The sequence below is a fragment of the Amblyomma maculatum genome, chromosome 8, assembly GCF_055883805.1.
Source record: "Amblyomma maculatum isolate TAMU_Amacu chromosome 8, ASM5588380v1, whole genome shotgun sequence".
NCBI classification, from domain to species: Eukaryota; Metazoa; Arthropoda; class Arachnida; order Ixodida; family Ixodidae; genus Amblyomma; species Amblyomma maculatum.
In genome coordinates, this window is record NC_139351.1 from 126,352,852 (window position 1) to 126,376,409 (window position 23,558).

The 23,558-nt window shown below is 47.0% G+C and overlaps 1 protein-coding gene and 1 pseudogene across 5 annotated transcripts in view; one reads left to right on the top strand and one right to left on the bottom strand.

Moving 5' to 3' along the window:
* The window catches only part of LOC146182507 (adenosine deaminase-like), a 45,336-nt gene that overhangs the window by 6,233 nt on the left and 15,545 nt on the right, over window positions 1-23,558 (bottom strand). The window contains exons 1-4 of one of the 5 annotated variants that reach the window (XM_084577631.1): window positions 10,056-10,190; window positions 3,537-3,598; window positions 2,573-2,695; window positions 1,417-1,676 (exon numbers count right to left, since the gene is read on the bottom strand). In XM_084577631.1, the coding sequence (XP_084433757.1) occupies window positions 1,417-1,676; window positions 2,573-2,695; window positions 3,537-3,598; window positions 10,056-10,076 (466 nt within the window). In that variant the 5' untranslated portion in view covers window positions 10,077-10,190. Of the gene's footprint in view, window positions 1-1,416; window positions 1,677-2,572; window positions 2,696-3,536; window positions 3,599-6,984; window positions 7,004-10,055; window positions 10,191-11,887; window positions 11,966-23,558 lie in introns of those variants that run through there. The other 4 variants (XM_084577633.1, XM_084577630.1, XM_084577634.1 and 1 more) reach the window with 4 other exon arrangements.
* Window positions 12,543-14,297, top strand: LOC146182508 (cytoplasmic dynein 1 light intermediate chain 1 pseudogene; annotated as a pseudogene).

Consider the following 23,558-nt stretch of genomic DNA (forward strand, 5'->3'; position numbering starts at 1 on the left):
ATTTTGTTTAAAGGTATACTGAATAAAAAAATTGCCGCCGAGATTTCCAGCGCAGATGGTAGCTATCGCATTGGAAGTGACCAATACAATCCACTTTATGAACAGAAATGAGCGGAAAGTAAGTATTTTAATGAATATTTCTCAAATCGCCGCACCTAGCGGGCTTCTATGAAAGCTCTGACAAAGCCAAATATCACGTCACAACACCCCCATCGCGGCCGGTTCCACCTGTTCATTTCTTTTTCCCCTGTGGCACTCACAAAGCGCAAGGACAGACATGCTTTTTTGTGTTTTTGTTTTTGTTTTTTGCTGCTCGTGTTCCTGCGCACAATTCATCATTCCCTCCCTGCCCGCAAACAATTGTCCGCAATACGCGCCCTCTGTACGCGTCCCCCTCGACTTCCCTCGTGTTAAGCATTCCTCACTTTGCATCACTGTTGACGGCGCGAAGCGGGGGAACCGACACTGCGTGTAGACGGTCAACCAATTTCAGGTGCGGGATCGCGGGGCCATGACGTTGCTGAGGGAAGTTGTGACGTCACACCCGCAGTCGGGAGCGCGCTGCCTCTGACCTGGAGGCCGCTCAGAAAACGTCAAAAATACAGCCATCCGCTCAAAACTAACCCAAATTATGTGTCTGTACTAGTGTAATCGTGTCTTAAGAATGCAATTGTGGTGCTTTCTCAATATTCTTGCATATTTGTTCAGTATACCTTTAAGGCCAAACATCGGGGTAAGCGAAAAAAAAAAAAAGTCGCAATCATTTTTTATTCACAATCAAAATTTACAGAATGGTTACGATCTCATCTAGCGAACCCAAGGCGTTAGGCGGCGTAGCAAACTGGAGGCGTTTTCTATAACTGGATTTACTCTTGGGGTACGAGGCGGGATTGTGAGGGAATGAGAAGACCGTTTCGCGTTGCCTTGCACTGTAATGATATGTGTTACGTCATCTCATGCTAGCAGTTATGTAACATGACTGTGAATGCGGCGCGGACGCCGACAAGTTCTTAAAACAAATTTATATGTGATAGTACCAGCCGACGGCATAGTTATCCTCAACGTTGGATCCACCACCAAAGGCGCATTCATTGCGCTGAAATCTAGAATTAAAAGTGTTTTTTTTTTTTCGCCATGGACTCAGTCTCGTCACGCCAACAGCGAGGACTCCGTGATCACCATATGAAAGCGGATGTCAATGTAGCTTGGCGTGAAAGATTCACCTCAAGAATACGGACATAATCGTACTTTCCTTGCGAAAAGTACCAATGTTTTTTTTTTTTTTTTTCTAAAAGTCCTTTTTTAGTGAAAACGTGTCTATTTGCCTCTTTTTCATCCATAACTTGATCGTCAATTAATACAAGTCAACCTTAATTCACTGTCCCTTCAGTGGTAGTTTTCGCCCAGTCGGCTGACCTGGCATGCCTCGGAGACACGACAGAATGAGTCTGAATTTGGCTCCGGTCTCGTTTTCGGCCCTGCGCAGTCCCTGAAGAGCGGCATCCACCACGTCCCTGGCGCTGCCCATGGTGCCTGGCATCCCCTGCCAGCGCAGAACGGGGTTCGAGGTGGTCAGCATGTGAGGAGACAGAAGCATCTCGCTGTACACAACTCCCTCGGAGGCCTGGTCCAAACCCGCTTCGTACGCCACCCGAACCAGGGCTTCTCTGTCACCGCTTAGAAGAGGAATGGGAAGTGTTCATAGACACATTTACGAGATGTGTACTACAATAGCTCACTGATATATTAAGGCAGGACTTCAAAATAATTGTTGTTGCCAATTTGAGGTCATGGCCTACACCAGGGGCTTTATTATTCAGCCAACGCTTAAAAGCTGGGAACTGTAACATTACTGTAGGGAATAAATAATAAGTATAAGAAGAATTTGACTTGTAATTTTGTCTTGTGATTAACCATTTCTTAAAAGTACGGAAAGCTTGAATTGAAAGGCTTTTTCTCTGTCCCAGAGGAACAGTGTCTGGCGGTCGTGGTTGTTGGCAGAGCGCCAGCGCAGATTAAATTTTGTTCCGACTATGGAAGTTTCTAGCAGCTACAAGAAGTGTGCACACAAGAAACAATTTGCGGATTTTAACCGCGGGACACACTGTCTAGGCTTTCTTTCTCTTGGTATCCACTCCGCCATTTTAAGGGACTATCGGTTGTCTTCGCACTGCATGCCCTATTCGGAGTCATTTCATCTTAAGTTCGATAAGGGTATCATTAGCGAACATTTGTTCCCTGGCCCGAGATGCGAACCATTGCAGCGCAAAATTTCGCCCCATAACATGCGAATGCAGTATAAAAATTAATCTAGACAAACGCTTTGATTCCCATAATTTATTCATTCAGTTATATGATAAGGAGGAGAAGGAAAACCTTTAATGATGCGCAGTATACGGCAATGTGACAATCATAAGAGATCGTTTGTCATGTCTTATGATCTTCGCCGTTCCCTGGAGAAATATTGCCAAATACTATAGAGCGTTATGGACCGGCTTCTGTAGCCAAATTCAAATGGGGACCGTAATCTGTCTTGGGACGTACCGTGGTAAAGAATATATGTGGAACTCACACAAGAACTTTGACGAAGACGAAGGCCTCCTTCATGTAATTGGCCAAAGTGGTCCATTCCTTAGGTTTTGTCTTTTCCCGGATGTCCTTCACGTCTTTGTAGCCCAAGTTTAGGCCTTTCTTTCTGCTTTATCCAGTAAATAAATCAAATAATCAATCAATCAATCAATGAGTCAGTCAATAAATGAGTCAATCTGGATCATCAGGTGACAAACCGATTGTTTGCAAACGCTAGTCGTGAAATTAACGCCTTGGATTTACAAAAAGAGCATTTTTTGTTGTTGTTGTGATACTCCTCTGCACAACAGGATGTGTTGTCGGTTCAAGTTGGTTCATGGCGATTGGTAGATGGTGCAAAAAAACAATCATAAGAGAGGACAGGACGGGGTGAGCGCATTCTCTGCATAGCATTTCTGCAATATATTTTATATAGCATATACGATTATATGTATCATTCCGATAAAAGGGCTGGGCTGTTCAACTTGAGCTTTCTCAGCTGGATAATGTTAATTGTAATTAGACTTGCCTGCAGGAACAAATACGTTGTGCAAAATTAAAACTGTTACAACGACACTATCGCCTTAGTGTGTAAAAAAAAAGGGGGGGGGGAGAGGGGGGGGGGGTCAACAAAGTGGTTGCCGTTTCGGACGCGTGAAGTGTTGTTTAAATGTTTGAATAAAACAAGAGCTGGATGTCTGCCAGTATGCGCCGGACAGACCCGCAACGAGGAACATATCGATTCCAATAAGCTTTTAAGCAACAGTTCAATGCGGAACACAAAAGACATTCACCTTTTCTCCGAAAACTTCTGGCACGGTCACGGCTTTTACACTATCGGGACAGACTCAGCTAACAAGGTACACATTGGAACGGCTACATCAAAATTTTTACTTGATCACATTTTTTCCTTCCACACCATTGGTACTTCACCGCATGATGGTAGACCAGTGAACGGGACACTTAACTGCATCAGCTCCCAGATGGTTTCATGTCGCATACACAAGTCCAAATGGCTGTGAAGCTGGATCTAAAAAAAAAAAAAAAAAAAAGAAAAAAAAAAGCAAAACAGGAGTCTGCACTTTGATAGCATCATCACCTTCGGCAAGGTCCATGGAAACGTCCATTTCAATGCTAAATTCACGTCCACGCAACTTCAGGCTTTGCCGTGCGTCGAATGGCATTGTTAAATGTGGGCAGGGTGGGGCTACTGAATTTTGAGCGTAAGTTTTAAATAGGAAGTTAGAACACCGCGTGACTGCATTGAAAGAGACATTTCGCTGTTACCTCGATTACAACATGGCTAAAAATAGACCACCCCATCGCGAATCGATGCACGCACACGCTACTACGTGGCAGCCGAAGCTACATCGCTGTATAATTGTCGATCGTATGTGATCGGTCGTACCTCTCCGATTGGTCTGAACCTGCACTGACCTAGGGTTCACGCATAACCAGTGTGCCTGGCTTAGTGCGCACAGTAATACAGCCCATTATGTATGATAGCGGCAAAGTGTATACACACGTACAGATACGAACATTATAGAAGGTAACACTCAGTTCGAGCATAGGAACCAAGGTAATCATTATTTGTGCCTCTATTATGCGCATGTATCTTCCATTCAGGAAATGGGACATTTTTTTTTTTTTTCGGAGAAATTGACTAGTATCAGAATTTATAGGAAGATTTCAAGAATCAAATTTTTAATTTTCCGAATTGACGATGTTTCGCTGAGGTAAGGAAAAAGGGCCTTAAATGGGGAATTTTGGGGCTTGGCTCTGGGCATTTTCGGTTAGAGCATGCAGCATGGCAGACCTTTCAATGGTATAGACCAGAACATGTCAAAAGAAAAATACTTTAGGAGAAAACTAATGAAAGCAAAAAAAAAAAAAAAAAAAAAACAGGTGGCTTAGCACATCTAGGCCAGGATATATATTGCGAAAGCTGCGGGTAGGCCTGGTTTTGCTTGTGTCTGAGCACAGAGATAATATAATAAGATACAGTTTGCAGTGTGTAGGCACATGTTTATTCTATATTTGTCTCTATTCTTGTGAAGGTGACCCGGTGAATGGTAAAGTAGGTGGCTGCCATCTCAATTTTGGCTATACAGTATTTAGACTTGACAGTTTCACGTCTATACACAAGGTGAGTGGCGGTCCTCCCTGTGTAGTTTATCGGACGGTGTGGCCGGTTAACCGCTATATAGCCGTGTCTTCATCCTGTGCAGTTTCGTCTACTGACATTTCGGTAGCGACACACAGTTGTTGACGGTCAGCAGCTTGGCGGCGTCTCTTCGCGAGACATTCCTCTTATTATTTGGACGTCTCGGCCACCCGCTTAGCCTTTCTAGCCTCGTTTTGACGCTGTCGGCCGGCCTTGTACAATGCGACGATTTCTGGCTCGGAACACTCAAATTCCAGCAGTAACGAGAAAAGCCACTCTCCTTCTTACATGGTGCGCATCTGAGGAGCGAACGCATCGCCCCGTGGCTTATATCCAAGCTGTGAGGCGCCACTCAGCGCATGCGCAGTGAGGCGAAGCGATGACGTCCCGCGTGGCGGACTGCGGCGGAGCGACGACGTGCGGCGCACACCTGCGGCTCCAGCGCAACTCGTTGTCTTAGTAACGGGGCATGCGCAGTAGTGGACTCTGCCCAGCTCTTTCAAATGCGCTTCTTCTAGCCTAGTGTTGTTTTCGCTACGAAATGAGTCTGGCTCTCGCTTGAATGGTGATTAGATAAGATGCTAAACAGCTTTTCATTTCATATTGCTTGAATCTACAATTCAGTTTCCTCATACAGGCTCATTTTATACCATATCACCTGAAATAAAGCATTGATGTGGAAGCACCATGCAAAACCATGTCCGCGTGGCGGCGAGAACAGGAGGTTGACAGGCGACCACAGAGAAAGAATCAAGTTGATCCTGGCGGGCTGAAAAAATACGGTTACTATAACTGGACCGCGATGAGACGCCAACAATTCCCACAAACAGAACACCGTGGGATATTAGGCAACGCGAAGGGAACGAGTACGGTAATGCAGAATCAGACGGCATTCTTAGCGCAGAAAAACACACACGCGCACGAGAGAAAAGGAAGGACACGGGACAGGCACTACCTGGATCCAAGGCATAGCATAAAACTCGTAGCATGTCTTGACAGCGTCGCACCTGCCGCCAAAGTTCAGATTTCAAGCACCATGCAAACACGCCTCAGTAGCCCTAGTGACGGTCCCAAGAAAACCAAACAAGGCAGTCACGTCCGATAATGCAGATACATGACGACATGGGCTGAACTAATTACTGAATGTCTTATTAAAACAGGTACATTATTATAAAATACGCTAAGGCATCATATGGCGAGGTATGAGGAATAACACCTGATTACATTCACCCAGGAAGAACAATTAACATGCCATTCAATCTTTTATCACACTTCAAGGGGAAATATGAGGTCTAAAAAAATTAGCGGCGGAGCTAAGCGCGACGACTCCAAATGCGATTGGAATTACCGACAATCAATTAAAAGCAGATTATGTGAATACACCGGCCCGGAATAGAATGCTCTGTCGCAAGCAAAGTGTGTGCATGGATGGGTTTCTGACTTGGAAGGACTGGTTTTTGCGATGGCAAGCAAGTAACGCCTAGGCCCTCTGACCTAGTTTTTCTATTTCGAGTAAGCAAGCCTTGTGCGTAGATCAGGCCGACATGTTGATGACCATCATCAACCTCACTATAACCATTGCAGGGCAAAGGCCTCTCCAATTATTCCGGTCATATGTCACCTCAGTCGCCACTCAAACCCCAGAACTACCTAATCTCATCCGCCGCCATCCTATCACCACATTCTTGACCGACTACACATCCAATCCATCACCTTTGAGGAACAGGTACGAGCGCCAGAACCTTGGAGACGCGCCCTCAAGGTCAGGCCCATTGCCCGCAACGTGTCATACTCTGACCATAATGGCCGTTGCCAGTCGCGTGCGGAACCACTGGAGCGATGTTACGGTCGTCAACAACATTTATACTACGTGGAAATTGCCGGTCCCTACCGTGAGAGGTGGTTCACCGTGGCAACTAGTGGTCCACAACACCAACACACGCGGAGGAAATCGTGATTGCGCTCGCCCTCTCCCTCCCAGAAGTGAAACACAATATACCGACCCCAAGGAAGCCTATCAGAATTGTGAGCTGGGTTGGATACATCCTCTCGCCAAGCGCATCCTACAAAATTGCTGTCGGTCCAGCGACCCTCCAAATTTGTGATCTCATCTGGCCTCCCGGCCATCAGGGACTCCTGGCCAATGAGTTAGCCGATCAGGCAGCCGGCGCGCTCTCTTCCCGGACACTCAAACTTGCTCGAGAAGTCTACTCCGAGCCCACTCAACATCAGATCACATTCAAAGAAATTACCTCATATTATAAGGACAGCCACCGCCACTTTCCGGAACCCTGGAAGTGTTTTCATAGAGCAGACGAAAGGCTCCTTCTCAAAATTTTAGAGCGCAGCTGTTTGGCGCCCGTTCCTGGGTTTCGCGTCAGCGTCGCCGTCGGCCTCGTAATCAGCTCCGCCCTCCTTCCAGCCCCCCACTTTGCGCGTGGCGCCGACCGCGCATGTTATCTGATTGCTGCCCGCACTCCCCCCCCCCCCCCCCCCCCTCCTCTTCTTACGTGGCGGCGAAGGTGCTCTCCGGTTGCCAAAATGCCGGCTCGCTATCAGCGGATTACGGTGCGTGCATCCCAAGCGGAAACGCATAGTCACGTTCTCTTCACTCACTAGCGGCGTCAGTGGCATCAGTTAGTCGCTGCTATGGGCCCATGCGCTGCCTTCCGCAAACTCCCGATAACTTATTTGTTATTCTTCATTTCTCCGACCACAAGGCTTCTTTCATGACAGCCAAGGACTGTCAGTGGAGTTTTTATTGAAGGAATACGTGTAAAAATTCAAAAAACGATTGTCTGTAATTGTGCATACGTGTCTTGCTCGAAATCTTTGCCTCAGTCTATTAAAAAGGTGAAACAGCTGCGCTAAAATTTCGCATTAGGAAGTAACTTAATCGTCGGCAATTTTTTACAAATACATATTTGTAAACACTTGTAAAGTCTTGAAACACTTCAATACAGACTTTGATAGAGGCTGCAGTCTATGGGGAGCGACCTCCTCGGTCGTTTTCCACGTGGTCTAGGCCTGTCCATCCAATTTTCACCATTACCCACCCTCTAGGGAGGCTTGGGAGGCGGCGCTGGTCAGCTGCCATGACGTATACGGTACCAGCGGACCTTGGTCGCCAGGGCGCGAGCGGCGTTAGACGCCATTCGGGCTTCGGAATAAGAGCTGCACCTTAGTTCTTGGAGGACCTGGGCCAATAGGATCTGGGTCCAAACACCGCCTTGTACAAAATAAATATTTGCCACCACCACTCCCAGCCACCTAATTTTTTGCCTTCCTCTGCTGCGCGTGCCTCTCTAGGAATCCAATTCGTAACCGTTGACCATCGGTAATCTCTTCCTCACGCTACATGTCCTTACCATGTACATTTCGTCGCTTGATTCCTTCTTTAGAATGTCGTTAACTCGCGTTTGTTCTTTGACCCGTTCGGCACGCTTTCTGCCTCAGTCTCACACCTGCCAGTTTTCGTTCCGTTATGATAATTTTTGGCAAATATTGGAGCCATGCGTGCCAGTATGGGCGCAGCGAGGGTTCAAATAAGAGACATTTTATTCTCTCATTCATAGAGCCGGCCAACTTGTTTTCTACGTTGGTACCCAACGCTAAAGAAACTGCCGGAAATGAGAAGATATCCTGAAGCCTTATGAGGAGGGCACAAACAGCGAATAGTCCGGGATGAGCCCGCAGTTTCTGCATAAGGAAGACACGTGCTTAAACGGGAAAAATGAGCATTTGTGTCTGAGCAGTATGGAAGAATGGCCAGCGCTCCGCCAGTTGAAGTCCTAAAGCGGCGCGTAGCTACTTCAGGTGCCTTGCAATCATACGGCCGAAAGCTGTCCTCGCCAGCTGAGGGCGAAATACACAGACCTAAACTGTTCATCCCTTTCTGTTAGACGTCCATTTCTGGATTCCATTTTGAAAAGAAAAACGAATTCATTACTATCCGAAATTTGTAAAATTTGCGCTCAATTAAGATCAAACACTTCAAAATAACTGCACCCCCCCCCCCTTCCCCCAATACTCAAAAACAATGTTTAAACCAGACTTCAGATAATGATGTCTTCCTTCAATGATTCTGGCCTGGGCAATATGTTACCGTAAATATGACATCAGAGGCCGCGTTGAGCCTTCTGCAGATTGTCACCATGCGAGCGGCGAGGTTTGAGAAGGGAACGGGCCGGAAGCGTTAGCGGTCCCACACTGCCTTTTTAGCTATCAGCGTGGATAATTCGATCGCATGCTTGCAACCTCGGTGTTGCCATGTTGCTTGCTGTGCTACAAATACAACTGGCGCTGCCCTTTCCGCCGTGCTTGCACCAGATGCTTCACAACAGCTCAGCAGGCTGTAAGGTCACGTCATCATTATCATCATCAACATCATCATCATCAGTCTGACTATACCCGTATGACTAATCATGGGAGGTATCGGCCAATTACTGCACCAGGGTGGCCAACTCCTGTTCTGGTGAGGGAGAGCGTTGCCGGAGGTCACGTCAGTAAGGCCATCTGAACGCTATGCAGGCATGTTTGAACATCTAGATAAAATATAGGACCTATATATCTTGTCTAGGCATAAGAAGGGTATCTTCTCGCCGTCTTATAGCCCGTTTAGAGAGATATAAAATAGAATAGAAAGGCATGGAGGTTAACCATGGCGATGCCCAGTAGGCTACCCTACACGTGGGGAAGGGAACAGAGGGAGAGAAAGGAAAGAGCGCCAAGGAAAGGAATTTATAACATGTCCAGGGATCTATAGCGAAAGGTGTTAAAGAGTTCAAGACTATAAGTCTTGAACTCAACCCCGAGTCCTTTTAGAACTTAATGAGCGCCTTCACTGATTTCCTTTGGGATGAAGGAGTCATCCAAGAGCCCAGAATCTTAGCTTCAGTAAGAGCGCGAGAGTCCGAGCGGTGGAGTGTTGCAGCCAGGAAAGCACGCTCACGCTCTGAGGGAACTCACAAAGTATGCCCGCAATAGTTTCAAAACACCCGCGCTGATCACACGTTGAAGAGTCTTCCATTCTGATGAGATGGGAATAGGCGTTTGTAACGCCACTCCTAGCCACAGGCGACACAATATTGTAGCATCACAGCGGAGGAGGCCGATTGGTACCGATTGGACGTTTAGGCGTAAAAGGAATAATACAGCTCAAGATTTAAGCCTCATGTTTCTTGTTTTTTCATGTATGTTTACAAGGCATCAAATATCAGACATCTGCAAATACTGTTACAAAAGCAGTCCGGAATGCAATATGACGATGCCATGCGAGAAGCTAGAACAATGGCATCTCTCCACGACCAGGAAAATTGTGTACCTTGTACTTCGGCAGGTCCATCTTCAAACGCCGCTGTTATAACGACGTCGGTTCCCGCAGCTGCCGCACGGCTGATCTGTCGGGACAGTTGTGCAAAAAAGCTTTTCTTTTTATGTTTTCGTATCAGAGCTATGCCTCGGCGCTGCTTTTCATAGCGCACATTTTGCCCTTGACTGTTGTTGCTGGTCGAAGGTATACGCTGCTGCAGCTGAGTGGGCTAACGAAGGTTTTGCTTACGCCGACCGCCTGTCGCCGAAGAGATAGGTGCGCTTATCCGTTTTGTATTAGTGTTGTGTCTGGGTTCTTTGACACTACTTTTCTCGGCTTGCCCCAGAGCGCAACGAGACGCCGATAACACAGCGATGATAAAGTCTTTGGAACTCGATGATAACGGCAAAACTGAAGTGCTACAGGCCAGGCCGTTTAAGAGCACTTGCGAGCCACAGCTTCATGCAGGCAGCCGAGCTGTGCTTCATAAGATGAGATCGCATTGCATCCACTGCCGATAGGCGTTGAAACGTAAGGCTTATCTATGGCAATATCATTTCGCGCAGATCTTGCTGAGATGAATCGTTTGATATCACCTGCATGTGCCTACGACCCAGACACGCACCTCCCTGCAAACGCGAATTTCGACCATTTTGGACCCCCAAAGGTCGTTGGTGTGACTACCCCATCAAAATTAAAGTACATTTATAATTGAAGTTTTACGCGCACGAGCCTAACTAATCGTTAGACACCATTCCAGTCTCCCTATAACCACCCGTAGGGTCACAATTTTAGCGAAATTTAATATTTATATTAATATATAGACGCAGCCTCCGAGAATTTCACTTCTAGGTTCCAAATACGGGTATCAACATGTGGAGCACGTAACGACGGTTCTTTTTGTACAACCTGCGTCCTCCTGCTACCTATGGTTCGCCCGCCGTACCCGCCACGGGGGCTCAGGGGTTAAGGCGCTCAGGTACTGAATCGGAGTACACGGGTTCGATCCCGACCGCGGCACCCGCGTTTCGATGGAGGCGAAACGCAAAGGCATCCGCGTGTGCTATGTAATGTCAGTGCACGCTAAAGATCCCCAGGTGATCTAAATTATTCCGGAGCCCTCCACTGAGGGGGGGCATCTCTTTCTCTCCTTCTTCGACTCCCACCTCCCTTCCTTCCCTTACAGGCGCGGTTCTTGCAATGACCAGAAGTCGTCATATACGACTATACGTCACACATTGTAAACCTCGACTCGACTGGCAATTTTGCGTGTATTATAGCACTACGAATCGTTTAGCACGTCTCAACCTCGGATCTTAGTGTGGACGCCATCTTAGATTAATAAGGTGGCACACCACCGTGATAAACACTGCTTCGGATTTACGAGAAATTTGAAGCCCCGGAAAAACCGAAACTCGCCAAACGCGTCAACAGTTTATGGTCTTAAAGATCAGAAGCAAACCGGATTAGAACGTCGATCTAATCTAAAACGTAGTAACAATACTTATTTCTCACTGTTATAACGCCACACAAAAAGAAAAAAAAAACAGTCCCTTGTGCTTTTCTTGGCTACAGTGGATGTTGGCTGAGTCAACAGGGATGAGTGTGAGTGCCAGTGAGTGGACGGGATGGCGACCGGGGATGAGTGGTACTTTGAGTGAGTGGATGAGAGCGTGAGCGGCGTTGAGTGTGAGTGTGAGTGAGTGGATGTGAGTGAACTGTTTTTCCAAAAAATCAGCCGGGTTACATGCAGCACATCTAAATATAAAAAGTTCAAATTGATCACTTTTTCCAAATACATTGATGAACTGAGTACACGATTCAGATTTCAAAATATCGTTTACCTGTAGACAGCAGCAAACCTGTTCGCCCGTCTTCGAAACATAGAATTACCGCTAACCCGGCAAGAAAACATCGAGACAAAGCCGCCGAAAGAAACAGAAGAATATGGAACAATACGGAAGAATATGTTTATTTATTTATTTGTTTACACCTGAAATGCCCCTGTTGGGGTATTCTGTTGCATTCTGTCGCGTGTGGCTACGATTTTTTTATAACGTTGTTGATTGCCTCAGGGCATAAAGAAACATCTAAACAAGAAAAACAAATGGTATGGAATGAAAGATTCTTCGAGATAAATCTTGGCTCATCTTGAGTTACACAGAATGTGACAAAGCTACGTCCAGGTAACACTGAGGGAGTACGATGAAAGAGTACAAAGCTTTTGCGGCATTACCTAGAACATTCTGCGCATTACAACCAATTAATAATGAAGTCGTATGCCGGCGGCTGTTGGCAGCAACAAGTAAACATTACAAAAGTTCGCGGAATACTATGTGCAACCAGATGATAAACAGTTTTACTTAATCTAACGACTTCACTTAAGTCGCTTCCTCTTCTACCTGCGCGCAGTGCATGATACGCTGCCTTATCAAAAAGCAAACCCCACCGTTGATTTGTGCACTTTGGCCTGCGCAGTACGTGCCAGTCGTTTCATCGCCGTATATATCAGCAGCAGGTAGCCGCACAATTCCGACTGATTTCTCGACGATTTGACGGTCGAACCGTGGGGGCGTATAACCGTCTCCATGGCCTGCACCTCCAAAGCCACAGACACCAAAGACCAGATGAACGGCACGACGAAGGTAGATTCCGATAGGCAGAACGTCTGGTCGTCTATTCTCAGGCAAGTGCAAGAGAACGTTCCCAACAAGCTTCCATCGCACAAGCAGATCCTCGTGATGGGCGACAACGAATCCGGGAAGACGACACTCATCACCAATATACACGGCAACCAAGCCACCACGAAAGGTTCGGGCCTCGAATACAGCTATGTTCAAGTCCGCGACGAATACCGCGATGATCATACACGACTAGGCGTGTGGATTCTCGATGGCGACCCCTGGCATCGCAACCTTCTCAAGTTCGTGCTCACCGCGGAAACCATCGAGAACACGACCGTCCTCATCACGACGTCTATGAAGACGCCTTGGACCTTGCTCGATTCCCTGAACAGTTGGGCTACGTTGTTAGAGGAGCATCTGTCGAGACTGCGCCTTCCACCTAGCACTGTCAAGAAGAACAAAGGGCGGGTACTGCGGCGTTTCGAAGACTACATCGAGCCCGGAGATAAAATAGACGCGGTCAGTTGGCTTCTACGTAGGACCTCCGCCGTCGTTGGCGACGACACACTCACCGACAACCTAGGCATCGACGTCATCGTGGTCATCACAAAGACAGACTGCATGAGCACACTGGAGAAGCAGTACGACTTCAAGGACGACCACTTCAACTTTATTCAGCAGGCGGTACGAAAATTTTGCCTGCGCTACGGCGCCGCGCTGTTCTACACCTCTGCGAAGGAAGATAAGAACTGCGACCTGCTCTACCAGTACCTCGTACATCGCGTTTACGGCTTTCCCTTCAAGACGCCCGCGCTGGTGCTCGAGAAGGACGGCGTGTTCGTCCCTTCGGGCTGGGACAGCGACAAGAAAATCGCCATCCTTCAAGAGAACATCACGTCAGTCTCTCTGGACGACCCTTTCTCAGGAGTAATCCCCACGCCCATGACCCGCAAGCCACTTCAGCGGGAGCCCGACGTTGTAGCCGAAGATGACCAGGCGTTCCTGGAGCGCCTTCAAGCGCTGATGAACCAGCAGGTGCCGACGTCCAAGCGGACTACCGACGTGGCGGCGAGAACACCCGTCAGCGTCCAGAAGTCTGCTAAGCACCGACTTTCGCGCTGGCACGGCCAGCCCAACCCGGACAACAAGGAAACAGAGTTCGCAGAGCTGAGCCAGGGCGGGCGGCGCCGAGGGAAGCGGCGAAGTTGTCCTGCAGAACTTCTTCACCTGCCTGCTCAACCGCAAGACGGCGGCCGGCGGCACACCAATTCGCATGGCCGACAAGTCTATAACGACGGCCGACGCAGCCGCCGAACTCGAGCGCATCGCCAGCTCCGTCGGGAAGAGCACGCGCCTTAGCCCTGCCACCTCCTCTGCGGACCCTGCGGCGCCTGCCGGCGCTAGCGCCACCACTCAAACCGAGGAGGCTCAGCTAGCGCAGCCATCCAGCAGCTCCTTCAGCTCCTAAGCGCTCGCATTTACATGGATGCGTCTATGCACGGTTGGATTGATGCGAGAGAGTTTCAACGGAGCGTGCAAAGCATGAATAAAGCAACAAAAGTATTGTCTTTATTGCGGCCACTGGTGATGACTCATGGCCATATCGTTCCATCCTTCTACCTGCTACAGCTGCTAGTGTGTGCAGAGCAGTATATCTCGACGTCAAAGCTGCAGGTTGAAGCGGTTAGAAGCCCTCCTTTGAGGAGCATTTGTTATTTTATTGCGAAAGCGATATTACTTTCACTTTGAAGCCTTTGCGGTGCGACGGCGGTGCACATGAAGTGACTTTTCACATGACCTCCGTGTGACGTCACGCCTCAAAGCTGGGCGACCAACTCGCGCCGTCCGTGAGAGACGGCAGTGCGCTTGAACGGCGGCCTAACTCCCGCTCTCTCCGCCAGGAGCGCCACAGGTGTTATGACCCAACTCGCTCCGTCGGCTCGCGATGCGGTAGCTACCAGCCGCATGTACGCATGGCCCTCAGAGATCACCCTCGCGCGTGTGTTTCTCTCCGGCCGTTCCAATCGGCGCGCGCCCCAGCAAAATGTTGTAAGTTTGTCAGTTCCTCCAGGCGCCACAAGGCGGCAGTGCGCGCCTATGCGTCAAAAAAAAAAATGTAATAAATAGAATGATGGTTTAGTTAACCATTCTAAATCAATAATTAAGATATATGGAGAAAAATGAGCATGATAGCTACTGCTGCCACTCTGTTTCAAAGGGGACGCTCCTATATTCCATCCATCCATCCATCGATGCATCGTCTAGCCCGCTCGCGGCGTATCTCCGCTGGCGGTTCTCTCATTTTTTGAGCGTGTACATTGACGAAAAATTTGTTACGGGCGTGTCACGTAGCCTTTCATTTTTAGCTTTTTTTTTCAGCAAAGACTGACCGCAAGGTGTGTCCGAAATGTTTCACAATTTAAGTGTTGTGTTTACTGCCGAAGCGGAGTGTTGATGTTCTTGCTGCGTTCACATAATGCGTTCCGTTCTACTTAGAATTTATGCATTGGGCTCGTGTTGATAGTTTTTTTTTTTTTGCTTGTGAGACAGTTACTTGTCAAGACTACATCGTGTAGATGGTAGTCTTTGAGTGCCTAACGGTCACTCGTGAAGCCGGCAGTCAGTAAACTTTACGAGCGTATGCTAGAGTGGTCAAAGGCATGCATGTTTCGCAGCTACAAGGTCTTGTTGCAGTTTGGTGAACTGATGAGACATTAGTTTTCCACCCCATTTTTAATCTTAAGGCTTCTGCGCTTGCTTGTAAGTATAACAAATTCTAGTGAAGCGTACATCGCTACATTCCATGTGTATACCGTACACGTCGCTAGCTTTTGTTGCTTACTTCGTGAGGTGCTTTCTTCTAGCTTTGCGCAGCAACAAAGGACCACGCCACTGAAGCAACGAAGATAATCATAGAAACGTTGCTTAGGCCGCAGCTTATCAACGCAGGAAAAACAGTAATTGATCAAGCAGCTTACCGGAAAAAAAAAAAAGAAAACTGCTGAGCAAGATAGGAGCGGCGTGTTTAGTCTGGCGAGTTTTATCTTTGCGAATAGAAAACTACGCAAGTAGTCATGTGGTGATTGAACTTTGTAAATAACGAAATGTTTGTGTGTACTTCTTGATTGTGCTTGCCCATATTGTTTTTCTCTTTGTCCACCTCATGAGTTTTGTAAATAAAGAAGCATGTCTTTTTTAAATTGCTCACAGTGTTTGCCTCGTAAATTTGTTCAGAAAGTGGCTAGTATTATTGCAATTTACAACCGGCGGATGTCTAGTGCCAAAAATGTTTGGTAAGTTTCGCATATCATTGAAAGTTAACGAAAAATTGCTAACTAGTGTGGCAGGCGTGTATGATAGTGCCATTCTATAGTCTAATCATAATTCGTTTGAATTAACCCATTTGCTCAGCTTGCCCTTTGCGTGTATAGGCATAGGAGTAAAAATTAAAAATAAAAGCACTGCACCCAGTCTGTAGCATATGCAAACAAGGGAAAACAAAAAATAAGCTGAAACTCGCCTGATAATTGCGCCCATTTATGCTATGGAGGGCCGCGTAGTTTACAAACGAGGTAATAGCTTCTCCTCACTTTCGATCGTATAAGCTGATCCGTTTTTAACGGCATCACTTCCGAAAACCTCGCATATACTCATATGACGGCAGAGGTGCCTGAACATGCCCCGATTACCCTTCACCTTTATCGAACTTTTTTTGATTACGCAAGCTTGCCATAAGGCATATTATAAAAGCCCATGTAAATTGTTTTCCCGTAAGGACTCTATCGAACTTGCGTGCTTACGATATTCCAAGGCTGCTTTAAAGGCCCACTGTCCACACTCCGGTCGAAAATATTTTCTTCCCCGGTGACTGTGAGACTTCGCCCCTAGAACGCAAGGCCGCAAAATGTTTTTGAAAAGAGTAACTAATAACGCAGTTACAGCCACCGCAATCACCCAATTCTGTCATGCCTCTCTCTTTCCGTTCCCTCGCAAAGGTTTTTCACTCTCCTGCCCGAGGTCGTCTAGCCTCCGCAATACAAATTCCCCTTCCTCCTCCGCGTTTGGCGGGAGGTGGGGCGTGGCTCTCCGCGAGCGCGAAAAAAAAAAACGGTCGAGGAAGCGCGCGCCGCCGCTGGATTCAGTCTGGCCGTGGCGAGGGAAAAGCGCGCTGCGAGCGGTAGACACCCATCCTTCTCCCGTCAGTCAGCGAGACGGACCAATGGACATCGTTCGCGGTACGTACGTCATTGCTGTGGCCCGTCGGGCCAGCGCAGGAAACGGGGAAGCTGGCTTCCCGGAGGAGAGCATGAGAGAGCTTTGAATTGTATTTTCGATGCTTTGCGGCGCGCGTGTCACTGTAGCATTTTGCACAGACTATCTCCGGTACCTGATCGAAACACTGGGCTTCTTTGCTTAAAAGGGCCTTCCCTGGACAGTGGCCCTTTAAAACCGTGCGAGAAAAAAAAATAGCTATTGTGACATGCATCTAAGTAAGCAATAACTATGTGGCTGTCGCGGAACCATTTAGAGAATTGCATTCGTGCGATGGATGTTTGTGTAAGTCGCCGCACTCGTAAATACTGTATTTAGCGAGTTAATGAATTCGCAAATGTACGGTGCGCAAATGTACGCACTGACAAAAAAAAAAAAAAAAAAAGACGCGGAACCGCAGCAGAGAGCACCAGAGCACGCATGCATGCTTCGAGCAGGCATGCAGCTTCGGGTAGCCGCTGCCTAACTTTGCTCATGTGGGCCTTATATTATTAGTACTTTAACGATAGGTAGCGAAACTGTTGGCTGCCGTCTTGCCCGTGGCATTTTAAATCTGGCAGCTCGACTGTATTACGAGCGCAAGCTGCGGAAACTCGTTTTTTATAGTTTGCGCCAAGCTGCGGCGGAACACTTTTGATGCATAGGTGGCGAGCGCCGCGGTGCGGCGAAAGACGCTGCCACGCCCCTTTTCCAACTTACGCTCTCTCCGGCCGTTCCGCGAAGGTGATCTCGGAGGCCATAGGGAGCGCTACAGCCGGATTAACGTCATCCCTGAGACTGTTGTGAGACCGTTTAGAACTTTAGAACGACGTTTGGGGCGCCGGTTCTGGTACGCCCTTACACACCGAGAGTTAAGCCACGGCCGCTCAATGGAGGCGCACTTCCATTGATCGGCCGTGGTTAAGCCCAACGTTGATCTACGGCCGGGCGGAGCTGCATTTGTGCTGCATGCTCCTAAAGCTAAGAAGAATTATGGGGCTGCAGCCCTAGCTGCAGCTGAGGGTGCAACGTTGGATGCTATAGGAGGTGGCCAAGCGGCAGGTGGAAGTAGAACCGATAGAGGGCATAGGAGGGGATTGGCGCGCAATTTGAAAGTACCAAAGGCTAAAATGAGCCAACAAGAAGGAAATTAAGCTGCTAGAAGCAACCAGAAGCAACCAACAGCAGCATCCGTGCTTTCGCATTACTCCAATGTATATTCTGCATTGCTCTTTAATTTTTTTATTATGTGTTGTATTCACCCCTAGTGGTGGACCTCGATCTGGAATCGGGATGATTGAATACTTTGGTATAGAAAAATAGCCAAAGTAGAATCGCTGTGACAGAAAAAAAAAGCAACAAATTAAGAATAGGGCACCCTTTATGCGGAAAGTGCAGCCTATAAAAAAAAAAAAAAGTAAAGGGTTGCTCGCTTGGACACATAGCCTAGCCGAAACACAAGAAACTTGCAGTGGTTCCTATTGTGCGGCATTGAAAATGCCTGCTTCGTATGCTCTGTGTGCTCTGTATCCTCTGTATCTGTTTCAAGAAACGTTATCCTTATTTGTCTAACTGATGTCACGAAGTCCTAATGACGGCAAAGCCTCCGCACATTCCCTTGCACCTTGGCACAGCATAGTATCATGCGTGCAATCAGTTTAACTCACTTATCAGAGTATAAACTCTATCAGAGCTGGTGCACAGAGGACTGCAATTTGCTTTCTGCTTCCAAGCGTTTTATCTATAGCCTGTGACTTCTGTTCCAATGTAGTCACGAGCACCACCCGTTGGCTTGCTGCTGTCGAGTGCTTGATGCTCCTTTACATTTGCAGTTATAGTATACTTCCTATCTCACTGTGGCCATTTCCCATTTCGGTCCGCAAAAACTATGCACATCCAATTTAACAAGACTCGGTTTGTTAACACCAGGGATACCGACGTTTTGCACGTTGGCCAGAAAAGAAAGCCTCATCATTGGACTGCTTACAATGAGTACTGGCAATGGATTTAGTAGAATAGCGTCCTTTAACGTGCACTTCTTTTAGCTTCACCCCTATAGTTATTCCTTCAGTATAGCTGCTCCGGTTCAAGTTCATTTCAAAACTGCGCCTTTCCCTTCCTGTGAACCAGTTATTATTATTTTGTATCGAAAGCTGCACAGGCTATAGTCAGCGGCGCATTTCGGGTTAACGTCGCTAGTCGCTACTGCGCATGCGCCGTAACCATGGCAACTAACTGCTCCGAGCCACAGAAGAAGGGAAAAGAGAAGATGGAGGAGAAGAAGTCAAGAAGACGACTATATTATCATTGGCCGCAATATAAGCAACCACAATTTGTATTTACTCAGTCATTGCTGTCCAAAATTGCAGTTTCGCTTATGTCAGTAAGACGTGTTGGCAACGTTCAAGCTACCTCCGCACTGTGCTTCGACCAGTCGTTGCCATCCTATGCAAAACAATTGACTACCACTGTAATAAATGGGCACCTTGAAGATTATCTATTGCAGTATCCACGACACGTAGCTATTTTCACAGATGCCTCACAACGGAATGAAAAAGCAGCAATAGGAATTTATTCCCAAGCACTTGACTGGAGGTTTTCTGTACGGATCCCTGATTACACACCAATGTTTACTGCTGAATTGCTTGCAATTGGTTTGGCCCTTCAAAAAGTTCCCGGTAACGTTACTCACGTAATTATACTCTCTGACTGCCTGCCAGTCTTAGCAACATTAGAAAGCCCGAAAATGCGTCTTTTGAAACAAACCCTGATGTTTTTCCTTCCGTTGCATTTACAGGAAGTACGTTTTCAGTGCGTTACGGGACGCGTATTAGCAAACCATATCCCGTAGGAGCACTCGAGCAGACGACGCTCTGGCGCCATAGAGTTTCTTACTCTTACCTAGAGGGAAAGCTGTGTTGCCGTCTATGGGAGTTTACATGGAGTTTCCAGACGGCCAGTTCAGCCACCATGGGCGCTCAAAGCATCATGGGCCGGAGAGCTACCTAGTGCAGAACTACAACTTTTGGCCAAAACTAATGCAAAGATAAACGTTGTTCTACCGTAAATAATCTCCTAAGATTGAATATTGTGACTATAAATTACAAAAAGAGAAAGAAACAGCATGTCAGTGTGATATTTATCCAATATAATCGATGGCTCTTTCTCCCATTGGCTTAGTTTTGAGCAGCACAAATACCATTATTTCGCACTTAATAGGCAAACTTTGAAAATAAAAACGCTATGAAAATATTTATGGTTGCGCAATCACTTAAGGAAGTTTTTAGTGGCATTTCGGGAAACAAAAACCATTTATTGGCGACGTCTGTTTTTGCGCCTTCGCTACTATGGCTTTCGTGGTCTATGTACCCACCTTCAAATGATGATGATGACGAAAAAGAAACACCGCAGTAACGCCACTCCACGTACCCGAGAAAAACCGACTGTCCCGCAACAAGTAGCACACCGGCCCATGATTCTTAGCGCGCCCATGGTGGCTGAAGTGCAGCGCCCTCAGCTTTCCCTCTAGTTAGTGTAAGGAACTCTATGTCTGGCGCGATTCCTCTGAGCAGCGCCACTAGGCGACAAATAGTGGATATATATTGTCTAAATGAATAAGAACACATTTAAAGGCAACCGCTGCCGTTGTTTTGGTGGCGCAGTGCATCTCCGAGCCTTAATTGGCACACAGTACGCAAAAATGCATCTTTTACATCGCGATGCAGGTCCCGTCAAATGCAAAAACTTTTTTCTTTAAGTTACACACGGAAACCCTGCCAGTAAAGAAGTTCTTGGAAAGGAAGAATATATTTTTACCTTGGGGTTCGCATTGCTTAATTTGTAAACAGCCAGAAACTATAGACCACGTTTTCCTGCATTGTTGGGAAGGGGTATACTTTTGGGATATTTTACAAAGGACTTTAAAAAAGGAATTTCCATTAGACTCGCATGGTATTGGGTACTTGCCAGTAGAGAATGAGGATGGGGTGCCATTTGACCTTATTATGCTAATGGCCCTCCACTGCATTTGGCGCTCGAGAATGGCAGGATACCATTGCGATCCTGACGCACGGCCAGCACGGATCTATTTTCGGGAAGGCATGAATAGATATATTGAAATTCAGAAACTTGCTCCTGAAGCTCCCGAGTGGCTCGGAAGATTGAAGCCATTAGTGACCCTAAGAGAATTTTAGCATGACGACGCCACAACCCACCTGGCTGATTGTTGTATTAATGAATGCTCATTGTGCCCTGTAAGTGGTTTTGTGTATTGTGCTGAAGTCAGGCCATAAAGAAAAAAAAAGTTTTGGTGGCGCAATGGAATAACACCACGCATCTTTTCACTGATGCTACTTAAACATGCGTTCGACTCTTGTGTTGTTGTTTTTTTCTTTTTTTTTTTTTTTCAAATTGCCTTCACTGTAATTATATCCTGCCTTCAGTGAGTGTATGTTACCTTTAGGTTGCGTTTACAGACACCTTTAAGTAACAATCGGTATGACAACAGTTACACTAAGCAATTACCTTCCCCATAATCATTTCCTGCCTCGGTGAGTGTATGTTACCTTTAGGTTGCGTTCAGAGACATCTTTCAGCAACAATCTCCGTTTCCAGTGAGTGTATGTTACCTTTAGGTTGCGTTCAGAGAGATCTTTCAGCAACAATCGCCGTTTTACTCGCTGAAGGCGTCGTCTGCTCCAGTGCGCCTACGGGATATGGTTTGGCAATACGCTTCCGGGTCACTGCGGCATCGCTTCTAATACAATGGCGGATTATTTAGCAAATTCAGCTGTCAATGGGCCTGTTGCCGATGTTGTACCCAATATTATTTTGCTAAATATATCCCGTTTTGAACGGTTTCAAACGTTAAACTCCTTGAGCCTTGAGCCACTTCTTGCGACTACGGATTTTAACCATTTAAATTTCCATTGGAATGTCCGATGTTGTACCTCGAGGCAATGTGAGGTTTCCATGACGCTCATGCATTGTAGAATTCCTTTGCTCAATCTTTATTTATGTCGCTCTGGATTCACGCCGTCGAATCTTTGTGCGTCATGTGATGATGGGGAAACAATTGAACATTACATCCTCTCCTGCCGCAGGTATGCCACTCAGAGAAGAAATTATCTAGAAATACCTCTTACTCGCCTAGGATTGCCATTTACCAGTTCCTGTCCTCCTCTCCTTTTGTGCAACCGTCAAAGGGTATGCCCTAAACCCGGTGTGTGAGTTACTTCATAATTATAATATTGCTATAGGAGGATTTGTGTGTTAGCGCTGATCTGTCTGAATTGTACTCTTTTTTTTTACTATTCTTTTTATTATTTTTACAATTTTAATCTTTTTTTCATTGTTTTCTATTAATATCGCCTCAAAATTTCGGATTATTTCAGCAACACTAACTCCTAATTATTAGGTTATCTATCATACAGTCAAATCGACATTATCAATTATATTATGTCACCTACAACGAATTCTGGCCAATCCCCACGGGTAGGTGCCATTATAACGAGAGAGAAGAAGAAGAAGAAGGAGGAGAAGACAGATGAAGATGGTAGGAGAGAGAAAAGGCAGGAAACCAAGAACTCTTTTTCAACACCAGCTCCTGTAAAAAAGTTGGCAGGAAAAGAAGCTGGGCAAATGGAGCAAGGAGATAAAGAAGGGGCCAAGAAGACGCGCCGAATCACCGGTCGCACCACACGGTTTGCAGCAAGTGCATTATAGGCGACGAGAACGTTCCATTCGGGTTTTGTGAACCATTCGTTTAGTGGCTTTCGCTACGCATATACAGGCTTAGCCGAGTTGAGCCGCCATCAGTGTTTTGCGCTGATATTGCTTGGTTCGTGGGGCTAAATGTACAAGTGGAAATCGGGCTACTTGCTGGCATATTCGGGCACAACGCAGTTGACCAGGATGGGCTCGTGGCGGCCGCACCTGAGTCCCCCAGCCACGAAGCTCGATCCCGCGGTGGCCACCACTTCCTTGCTCAATGTGGTCGTGCAGTTCCTGAGGTGCGCGCTGCCTTCGCACACCTCGGTCATGGCGCTCGAGTTGCGGTAGAGCAGCGAGTGGCCCTCGTCAGGGTGGCGGCGACGCGTCTCGGTCAGGTAAGGGCCGCGACTCGGCTTCGCACCTCTGCGCGAACAGCGACAGTAACGTTAACCCTAAAAGTTATCGTTCACCTGTTTTCTTTGTTCGCTATAGTATGTCTGAGAAAAATGCGTAACGATTTGATACCCAATTCCACGGACCCCACTTCATCGTCATGTGCAAAAAAAAAAAAAAAAAAAAAACAGTTGCCTAATAAATAAGAACGACATCTTGGCATTTTCACACAAGCACTATGCAAGTGGCCGTGGGCAAAACAGGAAGCGGGCTTTGCAGTCCTTTCCGTGCCTGCTTGTACAATGTTTCTTTATTATTATTCCAATGGCAGGCCTAAGGACTTCTATTTGGCCAAACTATTGGAGTTATCTCCGCGAAGAACCAGCCACCTCACCACTCAGTAGAAGCCTGTAATAATCATCTAGGATAAATTCAGCATCTATTGAAGTTTCCTCCCATCAGACTCCGTGACCACCCTGTCATATTATTAACGCGATAGCGTCGAAATGCGCCCATCGGATAAAAGAGCGGCATC